Consider the following 25,694-nt stretch of genomic DNA (forward strand, 5'->3'; position numbering starts at 1 on the left):
TTAGGAAATATAATAAAAAACCGCCTTGATTGCAAAGTGTTCTCTTCATTTATATTGGGAGCTGCATCTTCTTCTTCTTCTTCTTCTTTTGGCTGCTCCTGTTAGGGGTTGCCACAGTGGATCATCTTCTTCCATATCTTTCTGTCCTCTGCATCTTGTTCTGTTACACCCATCACTTGCATGTCCTCTCTCACCACATCCATAAACCTTCGCTTAGGTCTTCCTCTTTTCCTCTTCCCTGGCAGCTCTATCCTTAGCATCCTTCTCTCAATATACCCAGCATCTCTCCTCTGCACATGTCCAAACCAACACAGTCTGGCCTCTCTGACTTTGTCTCAAAGCTGTCCAACCTGAGCTGACCCACTAATGCACTCATTTCTAATCCTGCCCATCCTCATCACACCCAGTGCAAATCTTAGCATCTTTAACTCTGCCACATCCAGCTCTGTCTCCTGCTTTCTGGTCAGTCCCACCATCTTTTTACTCATATAACATAGCTGGTCTCACTACCATCCTGTAGACCTTCCCTTTCACGCTTGCTGATATCTGCCTGTCACAAATCACTCCTGACACTCTTCTCCATCCATTCCACCCTGCCTGCACTCTTTTTTTCCTAATGATCCATTGTGGGAACCCCTAATGGGAGAAGCCGAAAGAAGTGAAAGAAAATGGGAAAAATTGTTCTGAAATAATTTGTCTGGAGTTATATACCAATAATAATAAGAACAATTAGAAGTAAATTGAAAGATTTCATGGCTTTGAACACTGGTTCTAAATAGTGAACTTGAAGGTTGTAATAAAATGTCCTTTATAAAGTTAACATTTATAGTAGATGGAAAAAAAAAAAGAAAAGAAAAAGAAAATAGACAATTTTAAGAAGATTTGAATGATGGGTCCAATATTTGGAAAAACATGAAAAATTATCCTATACCAACAATTTCACCAGTAAAATAATTTAAATGTAAACAAGTAATACATGCATATAAAGATTTTAGATCATTTTTAACTTTAAGGAAGAACCAATTCATGTTACTGTAGAAGACAGTTACCGTATTATTGACATAATTGACATCTAATGGAAGAGTTGATTTAAATACCTAAACATGCTATACATGTAGCACTTCGTCAAATTTTTTGGATTTTTTCCAAAAACAATGAGCATACAAATTACTTTAGAAAGCTAGTAACATCATATAAATGCTGCTTTAGAAAGTTAATAACATATTAAGGCAAAATTAATTGTTTTTCATCTTTGCAATTACGTTTTTTAATCAAAAACGAAGAGTATAACTATGTTGCATTTAGAACATGCAAAATGTACTGAGACCAAATCTATTCTCCTTACCCAAAAAAGTCTGCTCTGGTTTGTGTTTTAAAAAGGAAAATTTGACTCAGTCAGCTGAGTTAGGAAAGTTTTTAAAAATATTTTTTATAAGGCATTTAAGGTTTTTTAAGGTCACATTTCAGTGGCATGAAGTGTGAGAAAAAGCAATGAAATGAGACAGCAATTCTGTCTGTTTCCTGACTGGATACACCAAGCAGCTTAGACCTCAAAGCTGAATCATCCAAGGCATGCGATTACTGGCTCATATATCAGGCAGGACCTCCTTAGTAAGTACTGTTTTCCAAGATAACACCATGGTAAATCATCTCGTGTACTGAGGATGTTGCCTTACTGAGTTAATGTTTGTTGACTTACCTGAATTTAGACTGAAGTTAATGTTGTCCCATTCATTTCATGTACTGTATTAACAAAACTATTTGTAACTTGCAATTCTCTTATTGGCATTTAATAAATATTTGATTTTTTGGTGATAACACCCAGATCATTGTTGGTTACTGCTTTGCACCCACTGCAGCCTGTTGTAAGCCTTAGAATGCATAACACCAGCACCTTTACTTTTTCATATAAATTTCTTCTTTTTACCTTCTGCGTTATACTTTACTCTGTAATTTGCTTTACTGAACTATAATGATGTCAATAGATGACATACGCCTATTTTTATTAAAAAAAAAAAAACACTTTAAAGGAATACAAACCAAAGTCTGATTTAATATAGTCTGTATGCCACTAAACTTAGAAAGAGGTATTCCAAGCATCTTAGACTGGTATGTCCGTCATGAAGCCTCTAACAGGAGGGCTGAAAAATCCAATAACTAATAACAAGTCTTAGCAACACTCAAACAAAGGCTTTGTAATGAAATTAAACTGTCTGTTGTGGCGCATACAACGTTTAATAGAACTAAGATCGCATGAGGAAAGTAGAATAAAATGAAAACTTATTCATTCTGTATGTCGGTTCGATACTGCTAGTTCCTTGTAATTTTGTGTTAGTGACTAAAAAGATTATTTTAGCTAAGATTGCAGCATAACAGCCTCAAAGGCTTAGAATGATGTAGCGCTGGTACACAGTGCACGGAGAGCAAAACGTATTTATTTAAACTTGCGATTCTGTGTTATTTCCGTGATATTTTGAGGCTGTTTTATGTTATTGTGTTCGATGTTTTATGATTTGCAATATATCCTTGAATGTTTTGAAAGGCACAATTAAAATGCATGGTATGTTAAGTATATAAAAATATATGTTGGAAAAGGAAAAAAAACAAGCACTACAATATCAAAGGCCCAGTTGTTTAATTTTTAGTCTAGTGCTTCACTGCCTTAAGCATCTTATGTTATGACAGATGTACTGACATCGATTAAACAACAGTTAGAAATTACCAAATCTCTTCTTCATTTCTATTTTGACAAATATTTTGGATTCACATACCTGAATTATTTCTCATCGTATTTAGACACCGTTTACCAAAACAGATGTCAAAATGGTTAAAACCCCAACCGAATGTTTTAAAAATGCATTTGAATCGTTTGCCTTCAGTAATACATATGTTTGTAATGAAAGTTCAACATGTTTGCCGTTTTCGTGCCGCTTTGGTGTGCATTTTTGGAAAAGCGGCAGATAAGCCGCTAGCAGTGACGTCACCCATGGGGCGTGTCCTCATGTGTCAGTCCCACGTGCTAAGGCAAGATGGTTCAAGTGGCCGCGCAGAGCCGGCTGCTCCAGCTACCGCAGGGTGTTACTGCCTAAGCAGGCAGGCGCACCAGAACCGCTGGCTCCCTGTGACCGCCAACTACGCAGGGACGTAATGATCAGATCATAATGTTTTTTCCTGTCTGATTTTATTTTTTTTATTTGTCTCTCTCTTTTTCACTCTCTCGCCTCTCAATGAACAATGGGAAAGCTGTCAGCAGAAATTTCTAGCGTACCTCCTCTTTTTTCCTGCGGCAGATCATTGTTTTTGATGCTGTTGTTGTGTAGGAGGGCAGGGATGGACCAGATCTTTTTGGATTCCTGCTAGAAAACACGAAGAGGAACTGCACTATTGTGTCTATCGGCGTTTCGAGCACAGCAGATGTATTTGGGCTCATCGTACAAGCGAGACTATGGTGAAATTCCCGGCACTCACGCATTACTGGCCTCTGATCCGCTTTCTGGTTCCATTGGCGATTACCAATATAGCTATCGACCTCGGAGAGCAGGTTAGTATCTGGTGTTTTATTTTTGTGATTTATTTTAATAACACTTTTTTTTTAATTAAAGCCCTGTTGACCTAGCAGCTAACGGATCATTGAGCGTTCTCCATTCCACTACGTTGACATGTCCGCACGGCGACTTTGGCGAATACCTTCCGTGTATCACCCTACAACTGTGTATTTGGGGATTAAGTGGGGTATTTTTTACAGCGAATTAGTGCGTGTGACACATTTCTGGTTTCAGTACTTCTTCTATGACGCTAGGTGACAGCGCGCGTGCCTGTCACTGTGAATTAAGGTGGCTTCTCAACATCACTGTTTATCGACTCCTCTCTTAACAAAAGATAAAACGAATGAGCGAGGGGACACTACGGTTCAGTGTGGATTATCCCGAAAGGATATGTCTGCGCCGGTCACCTGCTCCAGCAAGATAATAAATACGAAGGCTTGAGCGGAAATCCCGAAAGGCTGATGTGTGCTTTAGAGACAAGCCGCTAGCCTGCATAGGCCATATCGCCAGTAAATGAAGATGCACTGTGGCTAGCTAATGCGCTCATTACAGCATACTGTACGGCGTAAACCTGCCTTACTATGATGCCTCCAGAAATCAGGGCTTGAAGAATAGTGATCGCCTGCCTGAGGTTTGTTCGCGCACCTCTCTAAGGTGTCAGTTGATTTGCCTTTGAGTACTCCGGTTTCCACTCCCATAGTCCCCAAATCTGGCATTTGACGGTAACTGCCCATTCAGAATGGGCCCATAATGAAGTGTTGGTGTGTATATGAGCGGCCCAGGTAACGAAATAATTTCTGTCTTGTGCCCGATGTGGCCGGGATGGCAAACGGCCTTCGTGCCCCAATATTGGATGGGAGAATGTTATGTTACATGGAAACACACATACATTCTCAGACCTGGTAAGTTTAATACAGGGGTGTAAGGGCTTGGAGCCCTTTCCAGTACACTGCATGTATTTGAATATTTGACTTCACCAAATCTTGAATGAAGTTCTTGGACGTGCCAGCCATAATTGCATGGGATTTCAGGCTTTTGATTCAAGGACTTTGCCCTCTTGCCCTTCCACATCCCAAAAGACATTTAACCTTGGGGAAATGATACTGGGCCTGTGAGCAAATTTCAGTGTGCATCATCGAGCCCTATTCTTGAATGGCATCTCTTCCAAACTTTGTTCCTACTTCTGAGGGCTGGATTGTGTGGCTTAAAAAGGCAGATTTAAGCACAGCTGTATTACAGTATAATTTAACTACAGATTGTTGCCTTGAAAGCTTGCATATTGTTCAGTTAGCCAATAAAAGGTGTCATTTTGCATGACTTCTCATAACATAAATAAAAAAGACAATTCAGACCCACTGTTTTCCTGTTTGCACATACTATATAATACTGTATATTGTCTATATGTTTTTATCCCATTCATGCAAACAACTGTATCTTTCAGTGTTAATAAATGTAGAGCAATTTTCTCCTTTTGTGAATACCTCCCTAAATTGCTGATCTATCTATCTATCTATCTATCTATCTATCTATCTATCTATCTATCTATCTATCTATCTATCTATCTATCTATCTATTGTAAAATATACCAGCTTCAAAGTTTTTATTGAATCAACCACTTTACAATGTCCATGTGTTTTTCTGCCAATTTGTCCATTTAAGCATTGAGTTCCATCTGAGTTAAAATATATACTGTACTTTACAACAGGATTTGGCTATTTTCCTTTAAATTCTGTTTTGCTGAATGACATAGGCTTTACATACATACATAACTGTATTCACACAATTTCTTAATGTATACCACTTGTAATCTTTGCAATGAAAAAACAATATTGTTAAGTAAACACTATTTTATAATTTATCTACATTAATGAAAATACATTTTACATATACTATAAACGTCCTGTGTCTATTATGTAAATGGATTAATAACCCGTACAGTATATATACAGTATATTGTATCACTCTGTCTAAAGAAATACACATTGAAAATATTCCTATATAGTTAAAAGGGAATTTTTTAAAGACAGGTGGAATATTTGTAACTAGTACTTGTTAGCCTCTTTGCTCTGGTCAGGTCTACATAAATGCTTTTTAATGGAGCAAAAACAATTAAACAAAAGCCAAACTGTATACATCAGATGCTGTAAAACTAAATATAAGAATAACATATCTGTTGTGAATTGTTAATTGATTTTGCTGGGGTTTTCCAAGCCCCCAGAAGTGTGACTCTTGACTGCCTTTGACATGGTGCTCTGGTGGCAGCACTACCCATCTGACACAGGCAGTGTTTTAAAGCCAATGGGCAATTATGTTTTGGTTATATTGTATATTTGATATGTGGATTAATGGAAACATATCTTTGTTATCTTGCTTGATAGCACATAAACACCACATGAAATCAAGCAAATTAAGTACAATGTTTCAAACAAATTACTGCAAAGCTGATTGTTTTATGACACAATTGATGTTCCTGTTTAGAAGGACTTTGGTGATCTGCCTGTCCTCTGTTATGCATAGCCAGTGCACTGTCAGTTCTGACTTATACTTTAGTTGAAATTGTATATTTTTTATTGTATGATGTTACATTTTAAGTTCTATGTATTAAAAATATGAATAAAATAATACTTTAAATATTCTAATTTAGTCCATTCAAAATGAAACAGAATATTTCAGATCAATGACCACACAGTTTTTAAACGATCATTATGGCTGGAACATTGAAGCACAATAATAAATTATGAAATAACATGTACCTAGTAGAGATGATGATTCAGGGAGTGTATGAAAAATAAGGAAATTACCTAAAAACTTTGAATAGAAGCAATGGGAAAATTTCTGTGGTTTAAAAGTATATGTCATTTGAATAGAGTATGAATGCAGGTTTATTTTGTGGTGGCAGCACAACACTGTAGTGTGTGTAGGTTAAAGAACAACGGTGAAGTCTTAAACCTAATTAAATGTAGGTGGCACTGTGTGTTGATTTTTTTTTTGTATAATTGACATGGAAAATTTCACATCTGTACATCCTTTTCATAACAGAGTCAGCTAAATTACAACAAAAACCACAAGAAAATATGAGAAATGAGGCAATATTGAACCCTAATTAGCTGGAGCCAAATAAAATGTCAGGTATTTTGTGAGAGAGCAGGCATGACATGAGCTTCCAGAAAGGCATTTTGTAATTATTTTGTGCTGTAAAGAATAAAGGATGTAGTACATTTTTTTCTTCATCTCATTTCCACCTCTACATTCTCTGTTGCAATTTTAGACACTGTGAAATAGTGTTACCACATCAGGAATACAGAATCCTAGGTGTCAATCCCAGGTCCACTTCTCTTCTATTTAGCTATTCCTCTTGAATTATTTTCTTCAATATTCCCCATGACATGAGCATGTTAAATTAAATTGACCATGTATAGTATGTGCATGTGCCCTGGAATAAACTGCTGCCCAGCTCAGCTTTACTTCCTGCCTTGCAGCTAGTGCTGCCGGGATAGACTCTAGCTCCCTGAATTAGGAGAAGTGGGTTTGCCAACGCCTGCATGTATGTTATACCTTTTTATGCCAGTGTTTATTGACCATCAAAGGTTTTTGTTTAACGACCAAATTAAGTTCTAACATTTTTATATATCCTAGTTTAAATAAAATTTGGATTATGTAGTTAGTAATTTTTTATGCAATCATTGATATTTGGAATCCATAACAGAAACATTTGTCAAAGTGCACAGATCAACCCAGGGTGAGAGTCCATCGCAAAGGGTGAGAATCCAGACATAAAGAACCTTAAACAGGGACAGAAGGCTCTATCTCAAAGCAGGCTGGAATTTGTACCAAGGACTGTGAGTTAACCACTGCACTTCTCAGTGGTTTAGTTAATCTAACTTCTCTGTTAAGAGTATAGCAACAAAAAACCCATGAAACGTTCTTACTGCAGCTTCATGAATTAGATTTCTATGCTAAACCAGAACCAGTGTGATACACCCTGAGTGAGTCTACTGTTGTACTTAAGGTAGTAGATCTAAACCTTTGTGGGCATATACTGTAATTCACTGGTTTCATCTGTCATATATTCTAAGTGGGGGTGGCACGGTGGTGCAGTGGTAGCGCCGCTGCCTCACAGTTAGGAGACCTGGGTCCTTCCTGCGTGGATTTTGCATGTTCTCCTCGTGTCTGCGTGGGTTTCCTCCCACAGTCCAAAGACATGCAGGTTAGGTGGATTGGCAATTCTAAATTGTCCCTACTGTGGGTGTGTGTGTCCTGCAGTGGGTTGGCACCCTGCCTAGGTTTGGTTCCTGCCTTGCACCCTGTGTTGGCTGGGATTGGCTCCAGCAGACCCCCGTGACCCTGTGTTCGGATTCAACGGGTTGGAAAATGGATGGATGGATATATTCTAAGTGTCATTAATAGGAATAAATTAAAAATTTGGATGTACTGCTCATGTTCTGCATATTGTATGGCTACATTTCCATCATATTCTGAACTAGTCTTCTTCTTCAAGACTGGTGGTGTCTTTCCTAGAAATGTCATTCACATTGTTGACAGATTCATGCACACCTTAATTAGGTAACCCAACTTGTCTCTCTTGGAGATGTGAAAGAAAACCAGGAGACCATAAAGACACAGAGAGAATATGCAGACTCGACACAGGCACTGCTTGAGCTGGGATACAAATTCAGAACCTTAAAGGCCGTGAGGAATACAAGTGTACCTGTATGCTGCCCTGTAAGAACTAAAGTACTAGAGTGCTGTTAGCACTGTACTGATTTCAAGTGTGCCCTTGCTACCCTGGGATCCAGCTCCTGTACTATGTATGTGTTTTGCCTATCACTGACCAGTGGTTAATAAAGAGGGTGGACATGAAGATAAGCTTAGTAATCTTCTTTTCAAAAAGATGCAAGGAAGGTATTCAGTGTCTTCATGTGTGACCTATGGCTACGGGTGCTGGGCTGTAAATCGGAAAGTTGATGACGTAGTAAACCACTGTGTGTCTGTGAGTACTTCACTTAACCTGCTTAAGTTGTTAAAAATACACGTGCAAACAACTGCAAAACATGTTTATCCTTGTTAAAGGTATGGACTAATTATACTGTAATAAACTAAGTAGTGACAGTTAACTTTAGTTTTCACCATTTGAAAACCCACACATCCTTATTCAGAGAAGCTCATAACAGGCCTCTTTTTGGATCACTCTGTATGTAGGCACAAGACATATTCTGCACATTTTGTAGGTCTTACACCAGACACCCTTGAGCTTGATCTTTCTTTCAGATAATTGAATTATTTTGTTGAAAATCTGCAGGTGCACATGCAATATGACCTTAAAGATTGAAAATAATGTTAAGTTTAGAAATCAGAAAAAAAATGGAAATATTGTTTTCTTGGCAACTTTAATTTAGCCTGTGTGGCTGCATGCATGATTATGCCCTGCCATGAAGTGGGATCTCCATTACAGCAGTTTCCTGCCTTTCACCTTTTAATGCTAGGATAACCCCCAGTGCTGGCTGTGGGAAAGAGATGCATGGAAGGAAGAATACAATTAAACCTACTAATTTGGATATTTTTGTTCCTCTTGAGTCATTCCGCTGTGACTGTTCTATCTAAAATGAAACTGTTGATGAAATCGAATGAATGAGATTTTGGCTGGTGTTTATGGTGCTAATTAAAAAGGGATGAACAGTGGGTGTTGAGTTTTTTTTTATGAGCAAATGTGTTCCTTATTTTATAGCTCGATTACAGTATATATTATTTCATGTTGGAATGAATCATCAATCTCCATGCTAGGTTACATTAGGAGATGAGAAGACTTATACTTTACTTTTACTTTTTACTTATACTGTTTTACTATACAGTAAATAGATAATAAAATGTGTCCGGTATGCTTTGTTCATTCTTAAGTGCAACAGTAAGTGAGGAAAACCTTTTTGAAATCCTAAAAGACACTCAGCCAGTGGCCAGTTATCAGAATCAATCGTTACATCTGTCTGTATTTATTTTCAGTCCCTGGCTGAGGGCTACAGGCATACATTTTCTAAAACCACTCAAAACAGTAATAAAGGAAGCATAATGACATGCCTCTAAACTGTCTAGGGCTCCTTGCTTATTAGAAAGTACCCAAAAGCTGCTGGCTGTTAAATATTGAATGTTACTTAATATATAGTACTATCCACTGGAACACAGAATTTAGTGAACACAAAAAAGCTGACTGATGCCATGTAATCCTAAGTATTCATACTTTCATAAGAAATACAGGAAAGATGCTTAATATCCTTTATGTAATAAATGAAAAACTTACAAAACTTACCAAACCTTTAAAAAGAAGTTTATCTTAACTTTATTCTCATCTGTTTTTCCTTCCTGTATATGAGGCGCCAAGTTTGGCTAGAAAGATTGAGATGCTGACACACCGCCCACCTCTTTTCTGTTCTTGTCATAGCTGCAGATGCGCAAAGTATATTTACTCAAAATTCAATCTGACATATTTTCATGAGGAATGATTAAAGGTTTTGAGCCTGACATATTATGAGAAGAATTGGTAAAACCAAATTTTTCAACATAATCCTGATGACCTCTAATATACCTAATACTTGCAAAGCTTTTCAGTGCCAGTCACATACAGTTTTTTGTGTTCCTTTTGTAAGCAGTGTTTCTGTAGGTGACTTGTTGTTTTCATCATTGGCATACAGGTAGTGTGTCCTGTGGAGGTGGCCCTTCAGATGGTTGTCACATGAGGTCAGGTCTGACGAACAGGGTGGGTGTGGCATTTCCTTGAATCCACAATTTTGCAGAACCGCCTTTGTAACATGAAAGAAGCATGGTAGTTGGATTTCTTTGCGGCTTTTTCTTGATTGACTGCCACAGATGACATGTACGACACTATCAACAGCATAAAAAAATCATGCAAGTGATCTTACTGGCCCCTAATTGGACCATCATTTTCTTCAGTGTTGGATAACCACTACCCTTCTTTTGTTTCAATTGTCATTAAATGAATACTCCACCTAAAAATGATATTTTTAAACTGTTACCACATGTTGTTTGTAGTGATGATTGAGAAAAAAATATAATTTCATGTTTTCATGGAGAACGGAGATAACAAAGTTTCTTACTGTATATAACAGGCTTCAGTGGGCACCAGTAGGGAATAAAAGCTAAGCAATGGTCAACATTATTAACATGTCCATGTAAACAATCTTTGGCTACTCGTTCTGCATAATCTATGTGTCCAAAACACTTGTTTTTATTTTTATTTTTCGGAAAATAAAAGTGTCTGATGATTGCATATAGCGCCGAAGTTACTGCTCTTTACCATTCTTTCCTCTGCATGTCCTGGAGTACAAAAGAAACAGCATACAGCAACATGCGGGGACTGGCAGGAACACTCAATAAAACTGAATAAAAAGAAAAGCAAGTGACGGTGAGATATGAAGAAGGCAGCTTCGCCAGCGTTTGTGTGTCAGAACCCTTGGGGTGCATTAGTATGCATCGTGGTACACTGCAGAGCTATAGCGCGTCTTTAGTGAAAACAGCCGTGTCAGATGGGGTTGTATGAATTGATTCTGAACGCGACTGAGAGAATGAAAAGTGAATTTTAAAAAAAAAAAAGCTAACCTTTACAAGGATCATAAATTGCACCGGCTGTTACAGACTGAAATCAAATGTATGCTTTTATTCTAAAACAGTAAGACTAAGAGCAGTTTACTTCTCAAAACGGAGTGGTGCAGGATCGAACTCGCGACCTTTTGATTCCCAGGCAAGAACTGATTCTATTGCACCATGGAGGCAGTTACAGTAAACGGGTGTCAATATCGCATGTTAAGGCGGCTTTTTGTTTCTGCAGTTATATTTTTGAATAAAAGCGCAATTGTGTTACTCTTATGAAAATGTTTCTTTGCTATTTGGACTTCAGGCTTCATACATTATATAGTTTATGCCTACATTTTGTCATCTACTACTAGAATATAAAAAACGTTTCTGTTTTAACAATGTGTTTACACAGATTACAGTAGAAACGGAACAGACATGAAATGCTTGTGTTCCAAATAACGATCTATTATTTCCACTCTAAAACTCCACTTTACTCCCAGATACTCAATCAAGGCATGAGCTGGAAGAAGTTCGTGCACGTTCTAAATTTGTGGGGGGATGGAATAGCCGGCTGCTCCTAGCTTCTCTTTATCAGCACATTTAGAAGACAAAGGACGCTGGCGGAGAGGTGTGAAGAAGCGATTTAAGGTGGGACGGAATTACAAGTTTTTTCGTAGGCTCTGGTAATTCTAGTGTTAATACAGACAGATGCTAGTGGAATGGGCTGTGGTACCAATTTGACAGCACTGCCTCTTTTGTCACATTGTTTACTGATAAAAGATTTATTCAGGCATTGCATGAGTACTGATGAAATGTTCTGTATTAATAAATACATCACAGGTCAGAAGGAACATAATATTTTGGTGCCGCTTCTGTGCATTTTATCTTTTTATCTCATTACTGTTTTTACTTTGTCAATGATAAAAAGTAGCACATTCATACTTGTATTTTTTAATAGTGTGTGATAGTCTTTGGTACCTGCATCCCTAGTCACATTCTTTGCTGGAATGGCCCTTATGTTATGCTTTCAAGAGCTACCCATTTCTGCCTCAGTTTTCTTAAAGATATGCTGTAATGGAGATAATAGCTTGACTTGCATGCTGGTGCTTGTGTAAGCTCAAGACACAGAAGCAGTAGGTGTGTGTGTGTGTGTGTGTGTATTGGTCTGCTTGCATACTTCTCTCCACATCATTTAACTGGCCAGCTTTGAAGGGTCAGACGGCCAACTCAAATTCAAATTGAGGCCTGCACTGAATATGTGCCTTCAGTCTCTTTTTTACCTATTGTTGTTCATAGTTGCCAGATATGTCGAAGGTAATGTAACTAAATATAATAAGGATGAGCAGGTCATAGTCTCTGTGGATTTTACATGCCTTTCCTTCCAAGACTTACAGGTTAGGTTGATAGGCAATTCTGAATTTATTTGGTGTGAGTGTGGTATGGGAATTTGACCCGCACTTGACTGGCTCTCCATTCAGGATTAGTTCCATCATTGCTCCTGGTATTCCTAATATAGGCTCTGGCTTCTCTTGTTTTTAAAAAATGGTTTAGGAAATGGACTGATTTATAGCTAATGAGACTGATTTTACTGTGTAGCAGTCCTTTAAAGCACCAGACATGTCAAAGAATCTCCCCACACTTGAAAGTTGCTGGTCTGGCAAGTAGTTTTTAGAGCCTAAATTAATTCTCAGATATCTATTGTGTGTAGAATTTGGCTGCACTTATCATTTAGCCTTAAATGGCTATCCATCTGGAAAAAACATATTTGTCTGTTATGTCTATAATGAGTGTTGCCGTGGATAACGCTTCAGTCTCTCAAGTACATGGACATGATCGCCACCTGTGTAGTATTTGCTTATTTTCCATTTGTCTGTCCTTTTTTTTTCTAGGCCTCTGCTTTTACACACATTGCAAAGATAAACACATTAGAGTTATTTATGTCTCTAACCTGGCTCATAGTGTTTGCGTTTGTCTGAGTGTGTGCATCTGTGTGCCCCGCAGGTTCAGAAAACAGATGAAAGGATCTTATATGTACCTGCGTGATATGAGGAGCATTCTGTTTCCCTGAGGGGAAGCAAATGTGGTAACATCTGGCAATTTCATTTTTAAGAAAGATTACTTCAGTGTTTACTTAGAGTAAGTTCATCCTCTTGATTTTATTATGAGTCTTGAGCATGAAATGAAAACTAAAGCTCTACTAGAAGCATATTTCTTGATAAAACAATTCAAGTGGCAGTTCACTGTTTCGAAATTCCTTGTTAAGGATGGCAGAAGTTTCAAAGTTGAACCAATGTTAGTATTGAAGTTTCAAAGCTGAACCAATGTTAGTATTGAATCATCCACAAAGCACTCTCTGGACAAACCAAAAACCAGAGAGTAAAATACTTGTGTACAACAACTTGTTGCAAGCTTTCAGAGAAGTGAAGGTCTTATTGTGAATGAAAATCGTTAGTTGTGTATTCTGTGATTGTAGAGACATATTTGGCTGAATGTGCAGTATTTCCATTACCCACGCAGGCTGTGGATTATTCAGTTGTAACAGTAAGGGTCTCCTTGTGCAGAAATTAGGTATACTGAATGATCAAAACCAAAAGCAAAAATAATACATATATCCCAATATATACCAATATCCATCCTTCTATCCATGCATTTTTTTTGTCTTTTGATCCCTGGATTGCGACAAGACGGAGTTGTTTCCAGAGCCCGTATGTTACTGTGGATGCCACTGGGTTTTGAGTTTCATTCATAATGCATAAACATGTTATGCAGTCCATAGCGATTGCCATGACATCATGGAGGCTATGTTGGTGGTTTTTCAAGCCCTCTTCAGTTTGCTTGGACCATGTCTTCTTTTGTGAAGATCTCTGTACCTTCCAGTTCCATTACCATTGCCACCATAGACGCTAATATGGTATTTGACTGGGGTTTATGTGGCATACATGTCCAAACCACCTCAGTCACCTTAGTTGAATTGCCACTTCAATACTTGGTTAGTTGTCATATATTGACAGAATGATCTTGTTTCAAATTGGATTGCAAAGAATAATACTTAAAATCTGTCACAGGCATTGCATTTTAAAAACCTCAAGTATATTCAGCTCTGGTTTGAGCATAGTCTACTTTTCAGACCCATACAGGTGAAATGGCAGGATCAGTGTCTGGAAAAGATGAATTTTGGTCTTGATGGTAATACTAGCCTTTTTCCATAGTGAACTTTTGTGGTAGAAGCTACTTTCTTCTCCTGGACCAGTGACCCCACATATTTGGACAAAAGGAGGGCAACACGGTCCTACTCCTTCCACTCAGTGCCTGTTTGTTACCATCTAATAGGTTAGAGAGATAAAGAGTCTTCAGAAAGTTATTTAGCCCTTAAATGATTTTCATTATTTGTTTCGGTTATACCTCCCAATTTTAACACATAGAAATTGTTTACATTAATATTTACAAAAATATGAACTCAGTTGAGGCAATATTTTGTACATTCTGTAGTCTTTCAGCAGCAGTTACAGCTGTGAGTCTTCATGGGTGTGTCAGTATGAGCTTTGCACATTTAGATTTTACTGTTTTTGCCTTTTCTTCAATGCAAATTTGCTCCAACTATGGCACATTTGATTAAGGCTAGTTTTCTAGTCATATCACATATTTTCAATTACTTTCAAATTTGGTTTATGACTTGGCTGTCCCATAATACTGACTTATTTTTTAGGCACACATTACTGGATAATCAACCTGATTTTGGGCCAGTTTCAACCCTTCTGACAAATTGATTTCAGTCAGGTCTTAAATGATAATTTTCACAGATAGTCCTGAAGTATGTGGTACAGATACTTTAGTAATCCCAAGGGGAAATTCAGATACTCCAGCAGCAGCATACTGATAAAAAAAAAAAATAAATTAAATTAAGTAGTAATAAGAATGCAGGTATAACAGACAATAACTTTGCATAATGTTAACGTTTACCCCCCAGGTAGAGTTGAAGAGTCGCATAGTGCGGGGGGAATACATACTGTAGTCCTCAATATTGACCTCCATGATTTACTTACAAGCCAGTCGGAACCACACCAAAATCTTTTTTAAATTGTATCAATATTTTTGATTCCAAATCCTATGATATAAGGGAAACATCAAGTTTTGTTTAGAAAATTTATCTTGACGTCATGTGTGAAAGACCAGTAGCCAGTGAGAGTTAACTGGAGGAGCTCATATTGCAAGACAGACAAGCCAAGCTGACTCTGTCTTCCCAGTCACAGTTTCATCCACCTGTTTCTTTTAAATTTCTGCTTTTCCCTTACAAAATAATAAACTATTGCAACAAGATGAACTTGACTGTCATCAGTCAAGTTTGTTCTGATGTCACATTTTTGTTTGCAAGGAATTCAGCAACATCCAAATAATAAAAAGATGCATTTAACTAGAACAACTGGTAAAAAAATGCAGCACAAGAAGACTGCAACTCCAGGACCCAGTCTCAAAGCCTTCAGAGCCTAAGGGAAGCCTGGAATATAAGGGTCATCAAGCCACATTTCCATGGCCTAGCCCAATTTCATGCCTACACGGACAAAAAGGGAGTCTGGAGCGTGAGAACAATACAGGCTAGTCACTCTGTGGTCCTTTCTGAAATCTGTGCTAAGATACGGTCTGTCCAGAAACCATTACTCTTAGTAAATACAGTACAAGCAGGGAAAAAGAGGGTGGCTACAAAATCAGAAGGACAGTGCCTATCACTTCCTTTTGGTTCCCCCATGCATTCCGGAGATCTATTGGGAAAAGGGTCTAATCCAAATAACCTGAAAAAAGATCTCTGGCTGATTGAAACAGGATCCTTCAAAGTTTTTCTTGTATTTTGCTCCCTCCGTGTTGCCATTGGTTAGGTGTGGGTGATATGCTGGTTGATCCTGTATACTGAATGAAATGATCCTTGTGGATGCGTTTTGTAAAAATGTTTTATGACATATGCATGTTTAAAACTAGTGGTCTGAAACAGGTTGAGAAGGTAGAAAAAGTACGTGCCTTGTTCTGTGTGCTCTTGGTGACGGAGTGAGTAAGAAAGAAGCTGCATACCTGATAATGAACCCATTAAAAAGCATTTCAACAGATATGTGGCATGCCTGTGTGCACAAATAATTATTAACATAGTTATTTTTTTTAAATAGGTTTCAGTCTTATAAAATATAGAAATAGAATTTTACATTATACTGTGATCAGGATCTTTGGCCATACTTCCCAGTCCTACGTTTGACAGCAACAACCTCCCAATGAAAAGCAACCCAGGAGCATGATGCGGTCTCCACCATACCAGACGTTTGAAGTCATTTTACCCAACATAACATTTTGCTTAGAGGCCAAGGAGCTAAACCTTAATTTCATCAGACCACAACATTTGCCCCCAAAAGGTTTCAGATTTTGTCACATAGCAAACTCCAGGCCTGACTTAATGTTGGTGTGTTCCCCCATTTCAGCCAAAAACCTCTGGAGCTCTGTCAGTGTTGTAGATGGCCTCTTTGTAAATTCTGTGACAATTGCTTTACTTTCAGTTTCTTAGTGTGGTAGGTTAGCCTGATCTTGGTAGCACCATTTTTTTGCTTTGTGTTACTTTGCACTTCACAGGACTATTCAGAAGGTTAATGCTTTGCCCATCATTTTATAACTTTCCCCAGCTTTTCTCCCTTCTAACAACAACATCTCAACATTCCACTGGCAGCTCCTTGGTCTTCATGTCAGCAGAACTTTTGCTGCTTTATTTATGAGATCTCACAAAATCAGGGATATTTACAGTATGCCTCTCTGTCCTGTGCCACCTTTGGCTTGCTAGACCCACCCGCCCCTGTCTAGCCAGCAATATATCATAAAGGTTATTAGCCATAATCTGCTTTTAATAGAGCACGTCTGAGATTGTATTTTTTTCATTTGGCAGTTATATTTTAGTTAATTATTTATGCTGTGATGGACTTGCACCTTATCTTCTTGTTCAGTTAAAATTGCTGACTGGCATGGCATTTGCAATACAGGCATGACGAGTGGCCATGCCAGCCTGATAAATTAAACATGTTATGCCCCAGATGTACCACTTTCTCATTTCTTAATTCTGTCTTCATATATACTTGGTTAAATTGATATGTATAGAAGATTATATATTAAAAAAAAGCATGGTACAAGTGAAACAAATCATTAGTTACAGTGCAACAAGCTAGATAAATGAGTTTTAATTTTAAAGAACTGCATCAGACATACAGTACCATTCATATGCAAGTGATGTTCTTCTAATAGCCAATCCATCTTTGTTTTATGTAGCGCCACCACAAACTCTTTAAAAAGAAAATATGCAATGAGTGCAGCAAAGTCATAAAGAGAATACTGTAAAATTAAAAAAAAATTGTAAAATTAATTAAACTGATTTTTGGATGAGTCAAAATTAGACTATTCCATAGGCCAAATGAGATTATTTTCAGAAAAAAAATATGCTCAGTTTTTGTCTATACATTTGTAAAGGAAAGTTACTGAGTGGTATAACATGTCCATGATGGGCATCATAAGCATGGCTTTCTAATAAGATGTGAACGTGCTAATCATTTGAATAAGCACAGACTTATTTCTGGATCACCTTAACATGGACATGGTAATGTATTGTATATCTTTGTGATATAAGCCATTAAATAAAGAGTTTTAAAAGAGTGTACTGAAAATGGCATTGATATGCATCTTGTGTTTCAAGCCTAACTCTTCTTAGATGATCAATGTATTAATATTCCATGTATAATGTATTGTTCATGTATGTATATGTTATGTATAATGTATTAATCAATGTATTAATATTCGGCCCAGTAGGGGGTACTGACTCATGAGGAGACTCATTGTGTAATGCGTGGTCTCCTCTATGTGTTATAATAGGCTGGCCTCCATAGGATTGCCTACCCCTTTAAATTTAAACTGGGGTTCATGACTACAGGGAGACGCATGGCTGCAAAGGGGGCCATTACAGGACATTATTGACAACAAAAGTTATGTGGGAGTTAAACATAGAAATGATCCTTGGAAGAAACACGAGAGTTATTTCCACTGAAAGTTGTTGATGAGAAGAATACAGTTGGTGGGAGGAAGTGATACAGAGATGTTGATAAAGATGAAACCGTGTTCAAGACAGTTCTTGTGTAATCAGATTTTAGAGCCTTCTACTGTTTATTTTAACCCTGTTAATTCTGGATAGGCAGGTCTTAGCAGGGCAGTGCAATCAACTCCAACTACCGACTCCTCAATTTATGGTACCATAGACTTCAACTCAGACCCAGACTCCTCTGTTTGTAATTATATTAATATATTTAGTATGCTGATTGAAAGCACACAGACTACTTTGTACCACCCAAACCTGTTAAAATTTGGGTTTAAGGACTGTAGCAATGCAATTGTGGCTTTTTTATATTAATTGTTCAAGAAGTTACAAACATTGAGTAGCATTAACATACGAAAAAGTTGCAGGCTAAGGCCTGTTTGTTCAGCAAGTGTCATAGGACAGGTAACAAAAAGTTGATCGCCACAAGTGAAAAAGATATAATAACCAATAAATATGCCATCATGGATTACAATCAATAAAGCGGTAAAACTTAGTGTAACCACAAATTAACAAACAACATAATTTTTTTTTCTTATCAGTTAGACAGATATTTTCAGAACACATGGATTTTCAATTGGTTCTTGAATACAATGAGGAAGTCAGCAGTACGGATGGAGGTAGATAACTCGTTCCACCAACTAGTAACTACACAGGAAAAGAGTCTGGAATGAGACGTGATACCACACAGATCCTGTTCCCTAGCAGACTTAGTTTAATCATATTAGCATATCTGAATTTGAAAATTATAACATATTATATTACAATTTACATTCATTAGCAGTCAGTACATTTTTACCAACTCTGACTCCAGTAACCCAAAAATTGCTTCTGACTCCGACTCCATGACACTGACTTGACCAGCCCTAGTTTAATTGTGTTAAATGTATAACTAGGGTAGAGTGTGCACCTGCACTGCAGCTCCTCTACTCCCTGCTCACATGGGAATGAAGAAGAGTGTCTGTTCTTCTTCCGAAATTAAGGCTATGTCCACACTACTACATTTTCATTTAAAAATGTTTCTGTTAGTTTCTGTTATTGCCTTATTGCAACACTGCAGTGTCATTTTTAACCACCGGGATCGGCAAAAAGAAGAATTTTGAATAAGCAGACTTTGATCACACTCTGATTGGTTCACGATTATATGGCCCATTCCTAATTGGATGCTGTTCATCACATTTTCTTAGCCATTTTGGATAAGCCATATTCAGGATATAAAACATTTGCTGCCTTGGAAAGGTGAACAGCAGAATTAACGAGCTTAGCCATCTTGTACAGTTGCTTTTCTTACTTCATCTTTCCGGCAAATGTTACAGGGCCATTGACATTCACACAATTAGATTCAGGGGCAGGGGATTTCAAATACATCTACTGTTAACCGTATATATATATACATATATATATGTATGCAAAGTTCACTCAGTCACTCACGAACAAAAATATAGTTTCCCATTTAGTTAAAAAGCAGGATTGTGCAACTAGGGTAGTAGGTATCCACTAACAAAGGACATTCTGATATATCAATATTTAAGGGTAAACTCCTCCCACAATAGAAAAAGTAAATACTCCAAAAAATACTTTGATTTGATTGAAATTTAGCGAGGTTTTAGAAAAAAGAAAATTAGCTGACCTGTGTTTTTTATTTGTCGATATTAATATTAATACTGTAGCTATGCTCATATACATGCTCTGCCTTGTGCGGTGAGGGGGCTTCATGCAAATGAAGGCCACAGCAGAAGCAGTTGACGGGACATGTGAAGACCTCCATTGACCATTACAGTGGACTGATGAGTGAAGAAAGAACAGTGTCCTGAAAATGAAAAAAGAGATGTGATCACATTTGGCCAGTACAGTGAGGTGTGAAATGGAAGGAGAAAGTTCAGTTAAGCCCATTATAGACATGGGAAGTAAGTGTTATAAAGCAAGAGTGCATAAGCCAGGCATTGTAGCTGTGAGTGTAGGTTTTACTTTGCTAGAAGCAAAAAAGGAATTAGAGAGAGGTTGAGGTAGAATTGGTCTACATGAATATATGAAAAGTTGAGACCAACGGCGTCACTTTAAACTTAATGGGTCCCCTACGAGCTACATCATTGTAATAAGCATTTGCATCTACGGACTTTGACCCTCCAAAATGGTTTACGTTTACATGTATGCCCCATCCCCTTGCTGTCTTAAATATATGCATTTGCAAACTTTAAAGGGGGACCACATACAACTGATGAAAAATATGAAAACAAATACCTGGCTGAACAATATAAACAAATGAAAATCATAAACATCTAATAATGATAATAATATAATACTTAAATTTGACATTATTCCTCCTGAGTACACGTTTCAATTCAAAAGATTACAGTTTCCTGTAAAATCAAGAAAAGCAAGAAGTGATCTGTGGCAGGAATGTTTTGCTCATGGGTATTTGTGTATACCAAGTTCAAAAGTGGCCTAGTAATATTATTATAATTTGACCGATGCCTTTATCCAAGGTGTACAACAACATTTGAGATACAATAGGTTACATTTCTTTTTGTTTTTCCAATTGGAGCAGAGTCAGGTGAAGTAGTTTGCTCATGGTCACATAGTGTCAGTAGCTGGATTTAAACCCACAATCTCAGAGCTTTAAGGCCAAAGCTGTAACCACTACACCACACAGACATGTCAGTAGTAGTAGCCCTTGATAAAAAAAAACAAACTGTATTTCTGATACATCTGATTAATTGATGGCATTATAACTGATAACCATTATCTAATGAAATTTCCTAGGCAAAGCCAGCTAGCACAACTGCTAATGTATATATTGTGTATAATTGTAAGCACACTTTTTATGTATGCATTTAATTACATTTATTTTTGTCTACTGTTCTGATGAGACATGTGACTATGAACTTCATTGTACTAAGTACACATGACAATAGACTTGACTTGACTTGAAGGTGTCACCCATGAGTTTATTGGGGTTATTTGGCCTGTTGTTAAATAACTTCTGTGGTTTTGAGAAGTCACATGGGATGTCATGTGTAGTTGAAAATCATACATTTTAGTTTAAGTATGTTAACTCCAAAAGCACTGCTTTTTCGTTGTTACTATAAAAAATAAAATTCTACGTACTCTTTTTTTAATTAGCATTCTAAAGCTTTTGTTCCTTGGCTTAAACGTAGCACTGAAAAAAGAAGCAACTTTTCAGCAGCTGACTCCTTACCCTACGGAGCTCATTTTGCTTTGCCGCCTTCCCTCTAATCTTCTATTCTCAGCGGCCCAGTAATTTACTCTTAATTGTTATTTACACCTGAGACAGAATAGTCTCTCAAGCTCCTCAGGGAGCCGGAGTGAGAAAATCTAAAAGAGAACCATCACTACACAACACAGCTGGAAATGGCTGAACTGAATGCAGTCTATCTATCTATCTATCTATCTATCTATCTATCTATCTATCTATCTATCTATCTATCTATCTATCTATCTATCTATCTATCTATCTATCTGTCACATTGTGTAATGTGCACATTTAATTGATTTATTCAAGGCATGTAAACACAACTAAAAAGTAAAGACATTTTCTGCTTCTCAGACTACAAACACTTGTGGCATGTTAAGATATCTATCAATGCATCCATCCATTCAACCATCTGATTTCTGAATCTGCTTTGTCCATTATACGCTCAGAAGAAATTGCAGCCTATTCTGGGAGCAAAAGTTAGGAGGCACGGACATTAACTGGATGGATAACTAGTCAGCAAAGCCAAACATATTTCTTATTATTGTGATTTGTTTTATTTTTACACCATGGAGAAAACACACACATCCACACACATATATACATAAAGTACCTGTACAAAAAGCTTTGGAACTTCAGATAGTTCACAGATGTTATTTTGTGTCTTCTGGACTAGTGTGTCAGTAAAAATAGAGTATTTTAGACTTCCAAACTTTCCTTTTTCAAAAAGTGAAGCAACATAATAAGATATCTAAATGTCCCCAAAGAAGGAAACTAACATCTGTGGTGGAGGGGGGGTGGAGAGCAAACATAGGGCATTACCTCCTGTGGAGTGCTAGATGGCAGCCCCCCTGGGTTGTTATGGCACAGCAGATTTCCACAGGAATCCATGGGAGTTGTGACTTCAGTACAGCCCTGTTGTGTACTGTGGGTGCAGCCAGGGAATGCTGTAGGGATTGTGAGGGATCTGCCTCAACCAGGAATGGTTCCTGGACTACACTAACGGGCCACTGGAAGCACTCTCGGGTGCGGGATTAAAGAAGCCTGCTGCACTGCTTCAAGAGCCAGAGTCGGGAGGGGGAGGACAAAGCTTGCTGGAGGAGGATTGGAGGTGGATTAATTAATTTGTGTTGTGCTGTGCTTTGTACTGGGGCTGTGCAGGTGGGAAACAAAAGAAATGCGTTTCCCACAGCTGAATAAATCTGTGTTTATTGTCTGCATCTGTCTGTGTTGGGTTTGGGGAGCTGGAGCACCCCCTGCAGGCCACACATCATAACAGACCACATCCCGGTTAAGGAAGTGTAGGCATATAGTCCAGTTCTTGATAGGTGCTAATGATTTCATGAAGGTTGAACCAAAGTGACTGAAACAGAAACAGTTGTGTAGAGGGAATAAAACTCAAAAGGGACAGCCATACTAAAACGGTGAGGTTATGGCAGAAGTGGCAGTTTAACCTGGAAATCTTACACCATGGCTAAATTGAGCATAGCAGTGAGACACAAGGTGACAAGGTGGTCATCGTGCATCATCAAGGTCTCTCCCAAGCAGATCATTTTCAGCAGTGGGGAGTTTTTAGATATGCTATCCCATTTCGCTCATTCACTCATCCTGTGTCAGAGGCAACACAGTGTATCACACTTTCCAGCAGCTCTATGAGTCAACCCAATGTCAGCACCCACATCTAAGACTAGCTGTCAGCCATGCTGATGGACTTTAGCAGTATGAGCACTTGGTCAAAGTGGCTCTCTAAGTGCTGTATCTGTGCCCCCAGCTCCACGCTCTCAGGGACTGCTTTGATGGACGGCTTCTCTAGGTGTCACCACTCGCTCTGAAAGTCTGTGGCCACCTGAGGATTGCGTCTTGCTCAGGTTTGGACCCAGGGAACTACAGTATTGACAAAGTTTTCAATTTGTATTTTCTGTTTATGGGATACCCTGTATTTTCTTCCACTTTCCAAACACTTTTTTTTCTGCTGGTTAGTGTATATTGTTGTGTTTAAGTAAAATACAGTAAGTAGCCATATATGCTCAAAGAATATTCTAGCATCGTATTGGAGTTCTGGATTTAGCAGCTGAATCTAGCAGAGGACGTGTGATTTTGATGTTTAGTTAATTACTGAAAAAGAATAATGAGTGAACTTTATGGTCCCTCTTAAGTATGCATTTTTTTCTTGGAGGTTCAAGTTGTTTGTAGCCCTATTCAAAAGGGCTATTAGTTTTACACCAGGACATGGGTTAAAGTAATTTTTACTGGAAGAACTCTGTAATTTCAGTCCCTTTTGAATAGCTCATGTTAGTAACATTTCACAGACTGTGCAATCATGGTTTAATAAAAATTACAGAGGTTTTTACCTTCTGTAAAAAGCCCATAAAAAATACCCCAGGTTAAACTAGTCCCGTGCAGATCAACACGTTAGTAACTTTCCATCATTTGAGCGATTCTAATGGGACTAAAGTTACAGATGTCCTTCGGTAAATTATTTTACCCACTCCCAGGGGTGTACTTCTTGTTGTGCACTCTGAATAAGGGGGGTGTCATATCCCCTCGGAGGTCTGTTGGCATGCTGATATGCACAATTTATATAGAAAAGCGATGGGTGCATGACCATCCCCTTGTGAACAAACACAGATTATTCTTATAAATAAGGGCTGCTAATGTGGTCCGAACTGATGGTACACTATCATTAACTAAAGGGAAATGGGAAATTGTCGGTTCAGGGAAAAGCACTGCCAGCAAATCCCCAACTTCACACCACATTCTGGTGTAAAAAATAATCCTATATGAATACAGTTTAAAAATGACAGAGGTCCTCCAGTAATTATTACTTTACCCCATTTCCTGGTGCAAAATGAATCCTGTCCAAGTAGGGTTTTATGCAGCAAAAAAAAAAAAATCCTTTAAGTTAACGGCTATTTCTAAAGTTGCACCTCATAACATACCTGGCTAGAAGTCAGGGCAAGAAACTGACCTAACATGTTCCCTTGATTTATCGTCTGCCATCGTGTCTTTAGTTGATTTTGCCCTGCTTTTAGTATTTTGTGTGTTAGGTTTGTGTATAATTGTTCAGTGTCGATCAAACACAGCTGCAACAGGTGTTTTGACTGATTATTATCATTAAGACCTCCTGTTTGGGAGCTTACTGGCGGTGTTTTCTGGTTTCATCTGGATAGCTTAGCTAGAATTCCAGGATCTCTCCATTAGACTCATATTCTCAAAAGGCAGCAATAGGACACGCATCATCAAGACCCTCAGAAAACCACAAAGCCTCTTTTAATTACAGAGCCATGATCTACAGCTACAACAAGTCTAATCTTTAAACTGATGTCTCCTTTTTATTTTATTTCATTTGGTTAATTTGTAAAAAAGTACTTTTTCAAACATGTTTGCTTCTCTAATTTCCCCTTATCACTGTTTTCTTTAAAAATGTTCAATACATTTGTGTTAATTCTGCACAGTTTTACATTTGAAGTGTTTCTGAAAAACTGGAGGCTGCTCGTTATTCTGCAGTGCAGCCTAATGGTGAATGGGACAGCAGTTTGTTTTTATGGTGGAATTGGCATAGAAGGAGAAAGTTATGCTGAAAGTTCGGTCTAATAGTATATATATATATATATATATATATATATATATATATATATATATATATATATATATATATATATATATATATATATATCCTTTGAAGGACACCCCTGCTGCTTATGTTCCAGGGGAGCCACCATGGGCAGTCCAGTATCTCCCCCGGGACCCTTGGTGGCAGCCTCCCTGGCCGACAGTGACTCCCAAACCACCTGCAGGGCTCCATGGGAGATGGAGTCCTCCACATCTTGGTTGGGGCCCAGGGTGGCCACTAGGGGGGACTGTCTGCTTCCAACAGCCTGGCTGGACGAGTCTTCAGCCCCACCCGGAAGTGCAATTAGGACCAGGTGGTCAATCACCTGGAACGCTTTCGGGTGGGCTATGAAAGGGCCCGGCCACCACCACTCGAGGAGCCAGGGTCGGGAGGAGGAGGACTAAGCTTGAAGAGGAGTGGAGGAATAGAAGAGAGTGTTTTGTGTTGTGATTGCTGTTTGGGACTGTGTATTGCCTGTGGGTCACAGGGAAGACGTGTGCCCATGGGTGAAGAAAAATAAAAGTTTGTTTATTTTTATATGTGCCTCCGTGTTCATCTGTGTCGGGTCAGGCGCCTATATAGCGCCTTTGTTACAATATATAAAATAATACTGACTTTGGATTAGAGTAAGTC

The 25,694-nt window shown here is 38.1% G+C and overlaps 1 protein-coding gene across 1 annotated transcript in view; it reads left to right on the top strand.

Moving 5' to 3' along the window:
* Positions 1-3,025: 3,025 nt before the first annotated feature.
* ankhb (ANKH inorganic pyrophosphate transport regulator b) overlaps positions 3,026-25,694 on the top strand; it is a 192,828-nt gene continuing 170,159 nt past the window's right edge. Inside the window, exon 1 of the mRNA XM_039754879.1 lies at positions 3,026-3,541. Coding sequence (XP_039610813.1) covers positions 3,446-3,541 — 96 coding nt within the window. The 5' untranslated portion in view covers positions 3,026-3,445. The remainder of the gene's footprint in view (positions 3,542-25,694) is intronic.

The sequence above is a fragment of the Polypterus senegalus genome, chromosome 5 (genome assembly GCF_016835505.1).
Source record: "Polypterus senegalus isolate Bchr_013 chromosome 5, ASM1683550v1, whole genome shotgun sequence".
NCBI lineage: Eukaryota > Metazoa > Chordata > Cladistia > Polypteriformes > Polypteridae > Polypterus > Polypterus senegalus.